At 45.2% G+C, this 13,447-nt stretch overlaps 1 protein-coding gene across 1 annotated transcript in view; it reads left to right on the forward strand.

Moving 5' to 3' along the window:
* Positions 1 to 13,447, forward strand: part of LOC138266678 (uncharacterized) — a 100,665-nt gene that overhangs the window by 59,267 nt on the left and 27,951 nt on the right. The window contains exon 2 of the mRNA XM_069215480.1: positions 2,599 to 3,237. Within this exon, the coding sequence (XP_069071581.1) occupies positions 2,599 to 3,237 (639 nt within the window). The remainder of the gene's footprint in view (positions 1 to 2,598; positions 3,238 to 13,447) is intronic.

The raw sequence follows: 13,447 nt of genomic DNA on the forward strand, positions 1-13,447 counted from the left end.
TGGGGATAAATCACTCTTAGTAATATTAGCAGCACTAAGCCCGACGATGTTAAAATGACATCAGTAGCATGAACATTTGGGAGACATCCCTTGTTACTCCCCTTCTTCCCCCCCACCCCAGTACCCTTATGTGTTACAATACTTTGTCAGAACTAGGCCCACCGTGGCAATTAATATAATGCATTACCACACAGTTCTAGGATGCACCCCAAATCACAACGGTATCAGGAATATGTACACCCCGATAATGACAACACTTTTAGCAGTTCTATAGATCAAAGCCACATGGGTAGAACCATGGTCAAACATGGTATCCAGTTGGTAAGAAATCAACGTGTAAAGCAGCACTGCTGGTCGAAGTAATCATTAGCAGGTGTTCTTCGTGCAAGCACTCCCACACGCACATTAACACAGCACCACTATGCCTTGCTAACTTTATCACGCAGGTCCATATGGAGTACACTTACACATGCACAGGCATACAGCACTGTAATACTGTGCAGCTGGTATCCGGCAGGTCAGTTGGCAGCACAACTCAGACCCCAAGGCCCAAGCCCTCTTCCACCCTCCAGCTCACCCCGACTACCCCACACCCATGGATTAGAAAGAGATTACCCTATCCCCCAACCCAGAGAGGAGGCTGCTCTTGGCCAGAGTCACACTTGGTTGACATCCTAGGGAATACAGTGGGAGGCAGGTAGCAGGACTGATTAGGAGGCAGATGACAAACAAAAGTGTGTTGGCCACCACTCAGGAAGTTCACCTATAGGATGCAGAGCAGAAGTGGCTGAGGGCAATAGTTTGTTCAGTTAAAGAATTCCATACCATGCATTCCGGTCCAAGCTCAGTTCTGAAAGCACCGGGATGTGGGAAGGAAGGAATTGTGCAGTCTCTTGACCAGCTTCTGATCACTCTTGGAAGCATTCCTCCAGCTCAGTCAATTACTCTCACCACCCTGGCCCAGTTCGGGCAATACTACCTGGCACACGCTGCCGTTGGGGGCCGGGTGAGGAAAGAGCAGGTGGTTTACCACACAGAGGTCCCAAAGGAAACAATACTGTGCAAGTGCACACACACAGGCCTTCAGTGGCAGGCAGGACACATATGAAAACACTGTTGCACGAGCACATCCACATGGGCCTGTAACGGCAGACGGGACACGTGGAGACACTGTGGTGCGAACATGCACACGTAGGCCTGAAATTGCAGGCGGGACATGTGAAAACACTATTGTGCTGGTGCACACACAAGGGATAGCGCCACCTCCTAACATATATAGGAAGGCGTGCACACTTTCACACTGTTCTTACAGTGGGAAAGTGCTCAGGGCCCTAAAGACACTAAAAGGGAATCAGCAAAAACCTAAGGAAGGAGCCAATCTCCTAGGTAGGAAAAATTCACATGGGGGTTATTCCCTACCGGGACATGGAACAACCATGTGTACCTGCCCTGCCTTCTGCCTACCAGCTGCTCCGCCCTTCAGGGTAAGGGTAAGGTAAGGCCCACTCAGGGTAGGCCAAGGAGTAAGAGATACCACCCTAAGTTCCAGCACAACGGTGCCTTCCCAGGCCTACAGTGGCAGGCCTGATACATGGTTGACAGGCTATTCTGGTGGGTGGCACATTCTGTACAGTGTCCCATTAGTAGCTGGGGCCATATGCGTCCTGGTATGTAGAGTACCTTTTTTACAGGGCACTCCTGGGTACAGTACTTCAAACAACCCTATAAGCACCTTTTCCTGGCATGTGTAGGAAGGGCTCCTGCACTTTCCCAGTGCAGTACAGTGGGAAAGTGCCCAGAGTCCTAAGGCCACGTACAGTCAGTAAAAAAACTGGGAGAAAAAAGCAAAATGTTTCAGAGAAACCCCATAAGTAGGCCCATGTCCATCATCTCGTTACCACCTTGTCTCCTAATTTGTCATAACATATAAGTATCACTTCATTGCCTACATATCTCAGATTCTATGCACTTCATCCTCCAAGTGAAGCCTGCTATCTCTCATGCTTCCACCTACCCACAGGATTTTAAACATCCTGCAAGGAGCTACATTCTCACCCTCCTCTACTGTCCCCATGTTTTTATTGCCTTCCCCTTTACAACAGAACATATCTTTCCATTTCCCACATACCTTAATCACCCCAGGTTACCTAACTTCTGCAAGCTGTTCACAAACAGCAAATGAGAAAAGAGCAACCTAAGATGACTGAACCTTTGGATTTCCAGGGGAATCTTTACGCTGGGGTGTTCAACGTCCAGTGACTACTGAAGCTGCCACAGACCTCACCTTAGGCCTTTTGCACCAAATGCATGATGGGGTGTGAGATTCCCCAGCATCACTTCCTCGTCTGTCCACATATGTCATCAGCAAACTAGGATACATGATTATTACTCATGCATGTAAATCAATAGTCTTTCTGAGTGTGTTATTCCCACAATCACATTGTCCTTGCTTTTAAGTTAAGTCAACTGGAAAAATACCTAGCACAAATGTGTGTGCAACACAATATAAAAGATACTTTCAGGTTCATAGCCATGTCATTGTGAATTTGAATGAATGCTCTTTCTGGTAACCAACTACATTTTTTGTGTCTCCCCCAGGCTTGCTGAGCAGGGTTATAGTACTTACCCAGCTTGAATGCTCCACTTTAATGAGCGCCACTCTATTTCCACCATCAGAACAGACCGGCCAGACAGCAGGACACCATGGAATATCTGAAAAAAGCAGTACAAATGCTGGAGTTTTGGGAGAATACTCTGAAGCGACGGTTTCCTTGCCACCTTCTGATTTATACACAAATAGCAACACAGAAACGGCCTTTCAACACTCAACAGAGACATCGGCCACAAACCACTCTCAAGCCACTGTGAACAGAAACGCTAATGAGTCTTTAAAGGAGGAAGATTTCAATACAACAGGGACTGATGGTATTATTGGACTGTTAAGTGATTCATTGGCAGGTGGGACTGTGCAGCAGACAACACAAGCCTCAGACTGGGTGACAGCGTCATCACTTAATATTGAAAACACGGCTGTGGAGGTGTCCAGCCGCAGCCCATTGCCAGTCACCAACTCATCACTCAGCAGTAAACGAAGACTGCTGCTCCCAGGGGTCACCCAGCCTGAGATGCTTCGGACTTCGGGACTTGATGGAACTGTTTCACCGGAGCTGTATGGCATGTCTTATGCTGAGATCCTTGCCATTGTGATGGGGACCTTTATTCTGACCGCATTAGTGAGTAAGTAATGTGTTTTTTATCAGATTGCAAAGCGTTTGGCTGGTATACTGAACTGCAACCACCCCTCCTGAGTAAATCTCAGAAAAAAAAATCCAAAAACAAACACCAGTCTGAAGATCCCCATGCCCTTCAGCTTCACAGTTAAGTTACAGAAATTTTAAAAAGGTTGTGTAAGTGCATGAGTGTGTCATAAAAGTATAGGAATAAATGAAATGCTTGTAACAGTGAATTGGTGGAGCCTTCGCATACTCTCTACAAAGTGACCTAATAGAAGAGAACACTCTAGCTCTTTTCTTCAGAAATGTGCAGCAATGAAATACCAATACCGCATTCTGTGCTATTAAGTGCTATTTAACAGTAACAATGACAGAAGTAATCTCTTCCATATCAAACGTCATTACCAATGAGTGCTATATCTTCTGTAATTCTCGCTAATAATCCAACACGGAAATGTAATTCGAACATAGTTCCATTCTAAGGTGTTAACTGGTTGGGTTGGACAGTCCTAGCTTGTTCTCAGAATTTGAGGCCTCTCCGTTAATCCTATTGTTAGGTAAACAGTTAGCTGCATAATATTGGTAATCCAGTTAAGGGAACAGCAGGCTGTACATATACAAGAAATATAAGCAAATAAATGGCAAAAGTAAGAAACAAGCAAAATAAAAAAAAGTTTAGACCATGCACTCGAACAGTAAGTGGTGGTGTGCACCCTGAATATCGACCCCAGACTATTGATGGGACACAGTATAAACGACACAATATTGAAACAAAAATTCATTGGGTAAGTCTCAATTTTCCATAGCTAAATATAGGTGTACCTGCACGGGACATATATCTTCAAGGTACGTAGATGTTGAGTTAGGAACAGCAAAGTCTATGCTTCCTTATATGCTCTCACCTTTCGATATTTTGTCTCTCGATATTGTCCTCTATATTTATGTAACATATTATTCTAGAGTTCGATATTCAGTAGTACAATCTAAATGGCTCAGGGTGGCACTTTGTCTGTAGGGGTAGGACATAAATAGCCAAGCTTAGTTCACGTAGGAGCATTTGAAACAACCAACTGTGAAATAGTTTTGAAAAATGCTCCCAGTTTCTTCATCTTATAGCACAATGTGCTAATTATTTTTTTGCAGTTGGATAAGAAGCTCTCATGAAATAACGCATTTAGGGGCATATTTATACTCCGTTTGCGCCGGAATTGCGTCGTTTTTTTTGACGCAATTTTGACGCAAAACTAACTCCATATTTATACTTTGGCGTTAGATGCGTCTAGCGCCAAAGTCCATGGAGTTTGCGTCATTTTTTAGCGTGGACACCTACTTTGCGTTAATGAGATGCAAGGTAGGCGTTCACGTCTAAAAAATCGACTCCGAGGCATGTGCGTCGGATTTATACTCCCGGGCAAAATTCACACCCGGGAGTGGGCGGGTCAAAAAAAATGACGTACGGCCGCTTTTGCACCGTTTTTTAGCGCCTGCAAAAGGCAGGCGTTAAGGGACCTGTGGGCTCTGAAGGAGCCCAGAGGTGCCCTCCCATGCCCCCAGGGACCCCCCCTGTCACCCTTGCCCACCCCAGGAGGACACCCAAGGCTGGAGGGACCCATCCCAGGGACATTAAGGTAAGTTCAGGTAAGTGTTTTTTTTTTTTTGTGGCATAGGGGGGCCTGATTTGTGCCCCCCTACATGCCACTATGCCCAATGACCATGCCCAGGGGACAGAAGTCCCCTGGGCATGGCCATTGGGCAAGGGGGCATGACTCCTGTCTTTGCTAAGACAGGAGTCATTTCTATGGGGGTTGGGAGTGAAAAAAAATGGCGCAAATCGGGTTGAGGCGAAAAAATTGCCTCAACCTGACTTGCCCCATTTCTTGACGCCCAAGCCCCATATCCCCCTACGCTGGCGCTGCCTGGTGTACGTCGTTTTTTTCCACGCACACCAGGCAGCGCCGCCGGCTAACGTCATTGATTAAATACGGCACCAGCATGGCGCTTCAGAATGGCGTTAGCCGGCGCTAATTTTTTTGACGCAAAACTGCGTTAGCGCAGTTTTGTGTCAAAAAGTATAAATATGGCCCTTAATACTTTTATTATATGCCTAATAAGAATGATCTTCCATGGGGTACGAGTGTGTTTCATTACCCAAGAAAACATAATTGAGCTGGGGCAAAAATCTTCAGTTTCCGTCCAGTTTCTTGGGCCTACTCCCCCCTCGATGTTCTGGTTGTTCTCCGTCAGCCACCTGAGCCCTGCTTTGCTCTTCCGCACCCCTGCTGAGAGCGCTTCCACTGAGGGCCTTCCATTGCCCCTGGTCACTGCATTTTTGCTGTTGTCTCCTTATTTTGTGGTTTGCTGTCCGTGCCCACTCTGCTCTTTTCCTCTGCGTGCTCTTTTGCCTTTTTGCTGTTGTCTCCCTGTTTTGTGGCTTTTTCTCTGTGCCCATTCTGCTCTTTTCCTCTGCATGCTCTGTTGCTCTATCTTAGTGCAGGGTAGCATTTTTTGCTTCCTTGTATTTTTCTCCCTTGTGCTCTTCTGTTTGTTCTAGCCACACTAACCCTGAGTCGTTCCCACTCACTTCCAGCTCTTTTTATCCTGCCTTCTGCCAGCCCACCGAGCACCCCTCCCACCCCAGGACCTACCTAATGGAGGCCGCAGCGCGACCCAGTTGAGAAGATCCTTGGACCTATTCCCACCTCGCTGTTCTGGTTGTTCTCCGCTGGCCCTGGCTCTGCTCTTCAGCTCCCCTGCTGACAGCGTTCCACTGAGCGCCTTCCACTGCCTTTGGTCGCTGCCTTTTTGCTGTTGTCTGCCTGTTTTGTGATTTTCTCTCTGTGCCCACTCTGCTCTTTTCCTCTGTGTGCTCTTCTGCTGTTGTCTCTCTGTGTTGTTGCTTTTTCTCTGTGCCCATTCTGCTCTTTTCGTCTGTGTCCTCTATCTTAGTGCTGGGTAGCAGTTTTTGCTTCCTTGTACTTTTCTCCCTTGTGCTCTTCGCTTTGTTCTCGCCTGTTCCCCTTCCCCCTGTGTCGCTCCTGCTACTTTCCCGCTCTTTTTTCCCACCCACCACCACCTAGCACCACTACCGCCCCAGGACCTACTTAATGGAGGTTGCAGCTTGGCTGCAAAACGGGTGTGCAAAGGCAAGTCCATCTGCGCCCGGACCACTCCCAGCGCCAGGAACTCTGGCTCTCCTACTATCTGCAGATACTCAGCCTCCGAACTGTGAGACCTGGCCCCCAGGAATCGAGACAACTGCTCAAGCAGACCACAATAGGCCCTTCCACCTGCAACACTGAAACCACGCCGTTGACTATTCATCGCAAAAAACAACTTCACTGCCTTCTCCTCAATGTTAGATCCCTCTGTAAACTAGCTGCGGAAGTCTGGGACACCATTACCACTCTCCAGCCTGACCTGATATTCATCACAGAAACGTGGCTTACCACTGCATCAGCTCCAGTCATTACCTGTGCAACCCTTCAAGGCTACAGACTTAGACACAGAAACTGTCACCAAAAACACAGAGGAGGCATCGCCATCACCCACAAGTACAGCCTCCTATGCACCATCACCGAGGACAATATGTCCCCCTTCATGGAACACCTTACCTTCCAAATCAGATCTCCGCCAAAACCACCATCAGAGAAACCCTTGCATACAGAACCCCTGGCACCCGCCACACCATCTGTAAAACAATCGCCAATTTCATCTCCCACCTGGTCATCGACTCCAGACACTATGTCTTCCTTGGGGGAGTGGGGGTGGGGGCTCAATTTCTATCTCGACAACCCAAATGACTGCAACTCCACCAACCTCCTGGACAACCTCTACATCATCGGACTTAAGCAACTGGTCACCAGCCCCACATTACACTTCACTGTAACAAGCACACCTGAACCCTCCTCCACACAACCCGCACTCCCACATTACATCTAGGGAAAGAACACTGAGACCCAATAGACCACCTTACTCAATGCCAGCAGACCAAACCCCACCGGCAGCATCAAGCAGGATGCCTGTAACTTCACCGACTGGATCCAGAACTGTGCCAACAAAATCGCCCCAGGAGAAATGCCGACACCAGAAGACCCAGCAAGCCTGCCGTCTGGTTCACACCCACACTCCGGCCACTGAAGAGAGAATGCAAACAACTAGAAAGACGATGGGACACTAGCAAGAACCCATCAGACCGGGTCACCATCAAAGCTGCCCTCAAAAATCATCATCACCACCTCAAAGAAGCAAAAAAGGACGCCCTGACCATCCATATTGAGAAGAGCACCAACGGCGCTGAGGAGCTTTTCAGCATAGTGAGAGAGTTCTCCTGCCCTGCAGCAACAAAGAAGACAATCCAACCCTCCCAGCCCTTCTGGGATTCTTTGGTAGACAACTTCCATGACAAAATAGCTGCCATTGTCGTAGTTTGGACTCTTGCTCTGAGCAAGACTGCTGGTCTCAGGATGACAGTACTTTCGTTTGTAGGTGACTAAGGGGGTCATTCTGACCCTGGCGGTCATTGACCGCCAGGGTCAACGACCGCAAGAGCACCGCCAACAGGCTGGCGGTGCTCTCAAGGGCATTCTGACCGCGGCGGTTTGGCCGCGGTCAGAAAGGGAAAACCGGCGGTCTCCCGCCGGTTTTCCGCTGCCCTATGGAATCCTCCATGGCGGCACAGCTTACTGCGCCGCCATGGGGATTCCGACACCCCATACCGCCATCCTGTTCCTGGCGGTTCGGCCGCCAGGAACAGGATGGCGGTATGGGGTGTCGTGGGGCCCCTGGGGGCCCCTGCAGTGCCCATGCCAATGGCATGGGCACTTGTAGTGCTTTCCTCTTATTTAGTTTCTAAGCACTAACATAACACAACAGAAATGCACTTCTGAGGTCAAAGAAGACTTTTATTGTTGTTAATTCTTAATATTTTATGTATGACGAATTAGTAGCTTTCAAGTCCGCGTTAATCAAACAAAATATATCAGTTTGCAATATACACAGCAGGTTATATTTATAAGATATTGAATGCAAAGCAAAACAAATACTTCACCGTGTGGGAACTATTTACAGCTACATCTTTCTAAGGTCTGCAAGCTGATGACCCCTGTCAGCCGCGAGAAAGAGTTTCATCTACCCACACGGGATGCTGGCAGCTGGCGCCAAGCTCCAGCACGAGGTCCGGCAGATTCGAATCTGACCCTCTGCAGCCTGTTACATTTGTTACAAAGGTGTGCCCCCTCCTCTCAGACCTGGGAAACTGAGCAAGCCTTTTGGAGACTGGCCAGGTCTCCAAGACTACTCCTGTTCCCAAGCTCAAGCGAAGAGAAAACAACACCCATGTACTCTCTCTTATCATGTCTAGTCTACTGTGAGAAAAACATCTTGGTTCTCTGGTGCAAAAACACAGCTTGGAAAAATACAGCTTGGATTCTCAACTGCAATGTCTAACTCCACGTTAAAGGCAATAGGCAGCTAACCTAAATATCAAATGCAATGTCATGTTAAAGGCAATAGGCAGCTAACCTAAATATCAAATGCAATGTCTAGTGTCATGTCAAAGCCAATAGGCATCTAAGCTGAATACAAAATGCAATGTCTTATATCATGTCAAAGCCCATAGGCAGCTGAGCTGAATACAAAATGCAATGTATAATATCATGTCAAAGCCAATAGGCAGCGGAGCTGAATACAAAATGCAATGTATAATATCATGTCAAAGCCAATAGGCAGCGGAGCTGAATATCATGTCAAAGCCAATAGGCAGCGGAGCTGAATACAAAATGTAATGTATAATATCATGTCAAAGCCAATAGGCAGTTAAGCTGAATACAAAATGTAATATATGATATCATGTCAAAGCCAATAGGCAGCGGAGCTGAATACAAAATGTAATATATGATATCATGTCAAAGCCAATAGGCAGAATATCTAATAGCATGTCAAAGTCAATAGGCAGCTAAACTGAATACATCATGTCAAAGCCAATAGGAATGCAATGTCAAAGCCAATAGGCGGCTAGACTGGATACAGCATGTCAAAGCCAATAGGCAGAATACAGAATGTAATGGCTAATGCAATGTCAAAGCCCATAGGCGGCTCAACTGAATACAGAAAGTAATGGCTAATGCCATGTCAAAGCCAATAGGCGGCTAAACTGAACAAAACATACCATGTGCTACTGGTGAACATTGAGCAACTAATATGCGCAGTGGTGAAACACAAAGTCATTGGTCAAAACAAACTTTATCAAATGGCAGTACATTCCGCCCTTTGACCAATTAATTTTTGTTTCACATATCTCTTGTGTCAAACCAAAAACAAAAAACATCAGCACAAAAAAAAAAACATTATCAGCAAATCAAATTTCAATGATCAAAGCAATCCCTGTAAAGCAATAGAAGTGAATTAACACATTGATCTCACAACCTTTCACATCAGATACATCTACATAGAAAAGACTGGGCAATTTTTATACTCTGAATGAGTCTCTAATTCAACAGTGTTAGCAATTTGATGTGGCATGAGTTCTGCTCATGTAAAGGGGCACGGTCCACCTGAAAGGTTTGCTGGAAGATAAGCAAAAGTCAGAGTTCCATACGAGAGGGAAAAAAAAAAAATCACAGCTTAGTTCCAATGGAAGAATACAATCAAACAAGTTGAACTTGAACTGAAGGCGCAGTTTGCGCAAAATGGATCCATGGTGCTGGCACTTTACTCAGCCAGGTTCAGGTTGGGGATTCGGTCCCTTCCCCGACCCCACACGCACACACCGGAAGGGGGACCACACAGCACACTCAGGGACAGTGGCGAAACGTGGTAGGATCTGCAAAAGAAACAAGTATGACTTTTCTTGCAAATAACATTTTTCATTTAAACTGCACCCTTCCTCTTTCTTTCCCTGTTTTATAATCAGCAGGACGTTTTTGGGGCCCTTTGTTATATTTTCTGCAGGTTCTGGAGGATCACTTGGGGCTTCAGCCCACACATCAGCACTGAGGTTTTTATCTGCTGCGCCACAGCTTCCCTTTTCTTGCACTGTCAGAAGGGCTGGGGCAGACTCATTCTTTACCAAACCTCCATTCACTGCACTTTTGTCAATTTGGGCCATTCTGTCTCCAATTTGTATGAATAAATCAGATTCTTTTCTAGGTATCAGCATAATTTCGATTTTTCCTTGGTAATTTGCAGCAATCACTCTCCCTAAAACCTGATCAATTTGCCATTTCTGATCTGGTAACTTTCCTCTCCCCAACTGCTCTGTGACTGCTTGCATGACAGATTGCTTTTGTGCGTGCTGCACAGTTTTTATCAAATCTAGGGGAATGTGCATCTCTCTCATCTCTGCCCACCTGTAAGTGGCTTTTTCACTCAGCTGTTCACATTTCTGGGGCACCCACTTAGCCATCCCCACTAAGGCAGAATTCTGGGTGAACACTTCTCTCTCTGCATTTTTCTCATTAACATCATGTGGGAAATTGAACCAGTTAGGTACAAGCCATATGTAAAAACAAACAGCTAAAACATTAGCAATAAACCAAAAATCAGCGTAAAAATGACACATCTCACGTAGCTCTTGCTTTAAAATCTGACACACATTATACAACGCTGTTCCTTCTACTGTGCCAGAAAACAACATTTCAGTCAATGAATCATTAGTAAAACAAACATGCTTTTTATCTTCAGTAGACACGAATTCAAATGGTGCACACAATTTCACCGGTAATTCTTTTACCTGTGGTACTCTAGCCCTGTCTTGCAAGTACCAGATCCATTGTATGATTCTAGCTAGGGGCACTATTTTCTTCCCTTGTTCTTGAATTAAATGTACATAAGTATTTCCTTCTTGCACTGCGCAAAAACCTAAAGTCTGCATTATTTCATTTGCCAAATCACAAGCGCGCAGCTGCATATTATTTTTCACAGTGACCATATACAAAAGTGTTAGGATTTCTCTCCAATGAGAGCTATTCTTTTTCCAAAAATCAAACAAGCTAATGAAACTCGGGGTGTCTTGCTCTAAAATCTTTCGTTTTACTTGTGCATTTTGCAACGGTAACTCGTAAATCACGTTCTGGTCTCTCTCGTCCGTGTTATCAGTTAAGGAATGCATTTTGTCTGCCAAAAACCCTGGCTCACACGGAAACTCAGTGCAGCTCGGAGCTGTCTTAACCCCCTCATTACTGGAATGGGACAAGAAAGATTCTTCAAAAACAGCAGTTTTATAACTTTCAGTCAGGCTAATTTGCTCACGTAAATTCCTATTTTCATGTTCCAACTTCCTACATTTCTCCTGCATTTCTCTGTAAGCAGATAAAGGTATCCAGACCTTTCTGTCATCATTACTTCCAAAACACACGTTTTCTACACATGCATTTTCTTCTGTAATTCCCCAAACAGAAAACTATTCACAGTTTTCCGTAGCACCATCAGGCAGTTTAACAACACATGACATGGTCTGCTGTGCTACTGTGATTCTCCAAACAACAAACAATTCACAGTTTTCCGTAGCACCATCAGGCAGTTTAACAACACATGACATGGTCTGCCGTGCTACTGTGATTCTCCAAACAACAAAAACAATTTCTGTAACTCTCCAAACAACAAAAAACAATTACACTTTTAAAGTGTGCACTTAGAAATCTACTAACTCGTCAAACCCCTTCTTAATCACCTCTTAATGACCGACACCCCACTTCTGGTACCAATTGTAGTGCTTTCCTCTTATTTAGTTTCTAAGCACTAACATAACACAACAGAAATGCACTTCTGAGGTCAAAGAAGACTTTTATTGTTGTTAATTCTTAATATTTTATGTATGACGAATTAGTAGCTTTCAAGTCCGCGTTAATCAAACAAAATATATCAGTTTGCAATATACACAGCAGGTTATATTTATAAGATATTGAATGCAAAGCAAAACAAATACTTCACCGTGTGGGAACTATTTACAGCTACATCTTTCTAAGGTCTGCAAGCTGATGACCCCTGTCAGCCGCGAGAAAGAGTTTCATCTACCCACACGGGATGCTGGCAGCTGGCGCCAAGCTCCAGCACGAGGTCCGGCAGATTCGAATCTGACCCTCTGCAGCCTGTTACATTCGTTACAAAGGTGTGCCCCCTCCTCTCAGACCTGGGAAACTGAGCAAGCCTTTTGGAGACTGGCCAGGTCTCCAAGACTACTCCTGTTCCCAAGCTCAAGCGAAGAGAAAACAACACCCATGTACTCTCTCTTATCATGTCTAGTCTACTGTGAGAAAAACATCTTGGTTCTCTGGTGCAAAAACACAGCTTGGAAAAATACAGCTTGGATTCTCAACTGCAATGTCTAACTCCACGTTAAAGGCAATAGGCAGCTAACCTAAATATCAAATGCAATGTCATGTTAAAGGCAATAGGCAGCTAACCTAAATATCAAATGCAATGTCTAGTGTCATGTCAAAGCCAATAGGCATCTAAGCTGAATACAAAATGCAATGTCTTATATCATGTCAAAGCCCATAGGCAGCTGAGCTGAATACAAAATGCAATGTATAATATCATGTCAAAGCCAATAGGCAGCGGAGCTGAATACAAAATGCAATGTATAATATCATGTCAAAGCCAATAGGCAGCGGAGCTGAATATCATGTCAAAGCCAATAGGCAGCGGAGCTGAATACAAAATGTAATGTATAATATCATGTCAAAGCCAATAGGCAGTTAAGCTGAATACAAAATGTAATATATGATATCATGTCAAAGCCAATAGGCAGCGGAGCTGAATACAAAATGTAATATATGATATCATGTCAAAGCCAATAGGCAGAATATCTAATATCATGTCAAAGTCAATAGGCAGCTAAACTGAATACATCATGTCAAAGCCAATAGGAATGCAATGTCAAAGCCAATAGGCGGCTAGACTGGATACAGCATGTCAAAGCCAATAGGCAGAATACAGAATGTAATGGCTAATGCAATGTCAAAGCCCATAGGCGGCTCAACTGAATACAGAAAGTAATGGCTAATGCCATGTCAAAGCCAATAGGCGGCTAAACTGAACAAAACATACCATGTGCTACTGGTGAACATTGAGCAACTAATATGCGCAGTGGTGAAACACAAAGTCATTGGTCAAAACAAACTTTATCAAATGGCAGTACAGCACTGCAGGGTCCCCCGTAAGAGGGCCCCACAAAGAATTTCAGTGTTTGCTTAGCAGACACTGAAATTCGCGAC

The sequence above is a fragment of the Pleurodeles waltl genome, chromosome 11 (genome assembly GCF_031143425.1).
Source record: "Pleurodeles waltl isolate 20211129_DDA chromosome 11, aPleWal1.hap1.20221129, whole genome shotgun sequence".
Lineage (NCBI taxonomy): Eukaryota > Metazoa > Chordata > Amphibia > Caudata > Salamandridae > Pleurodeles > Pleurodeles waltl.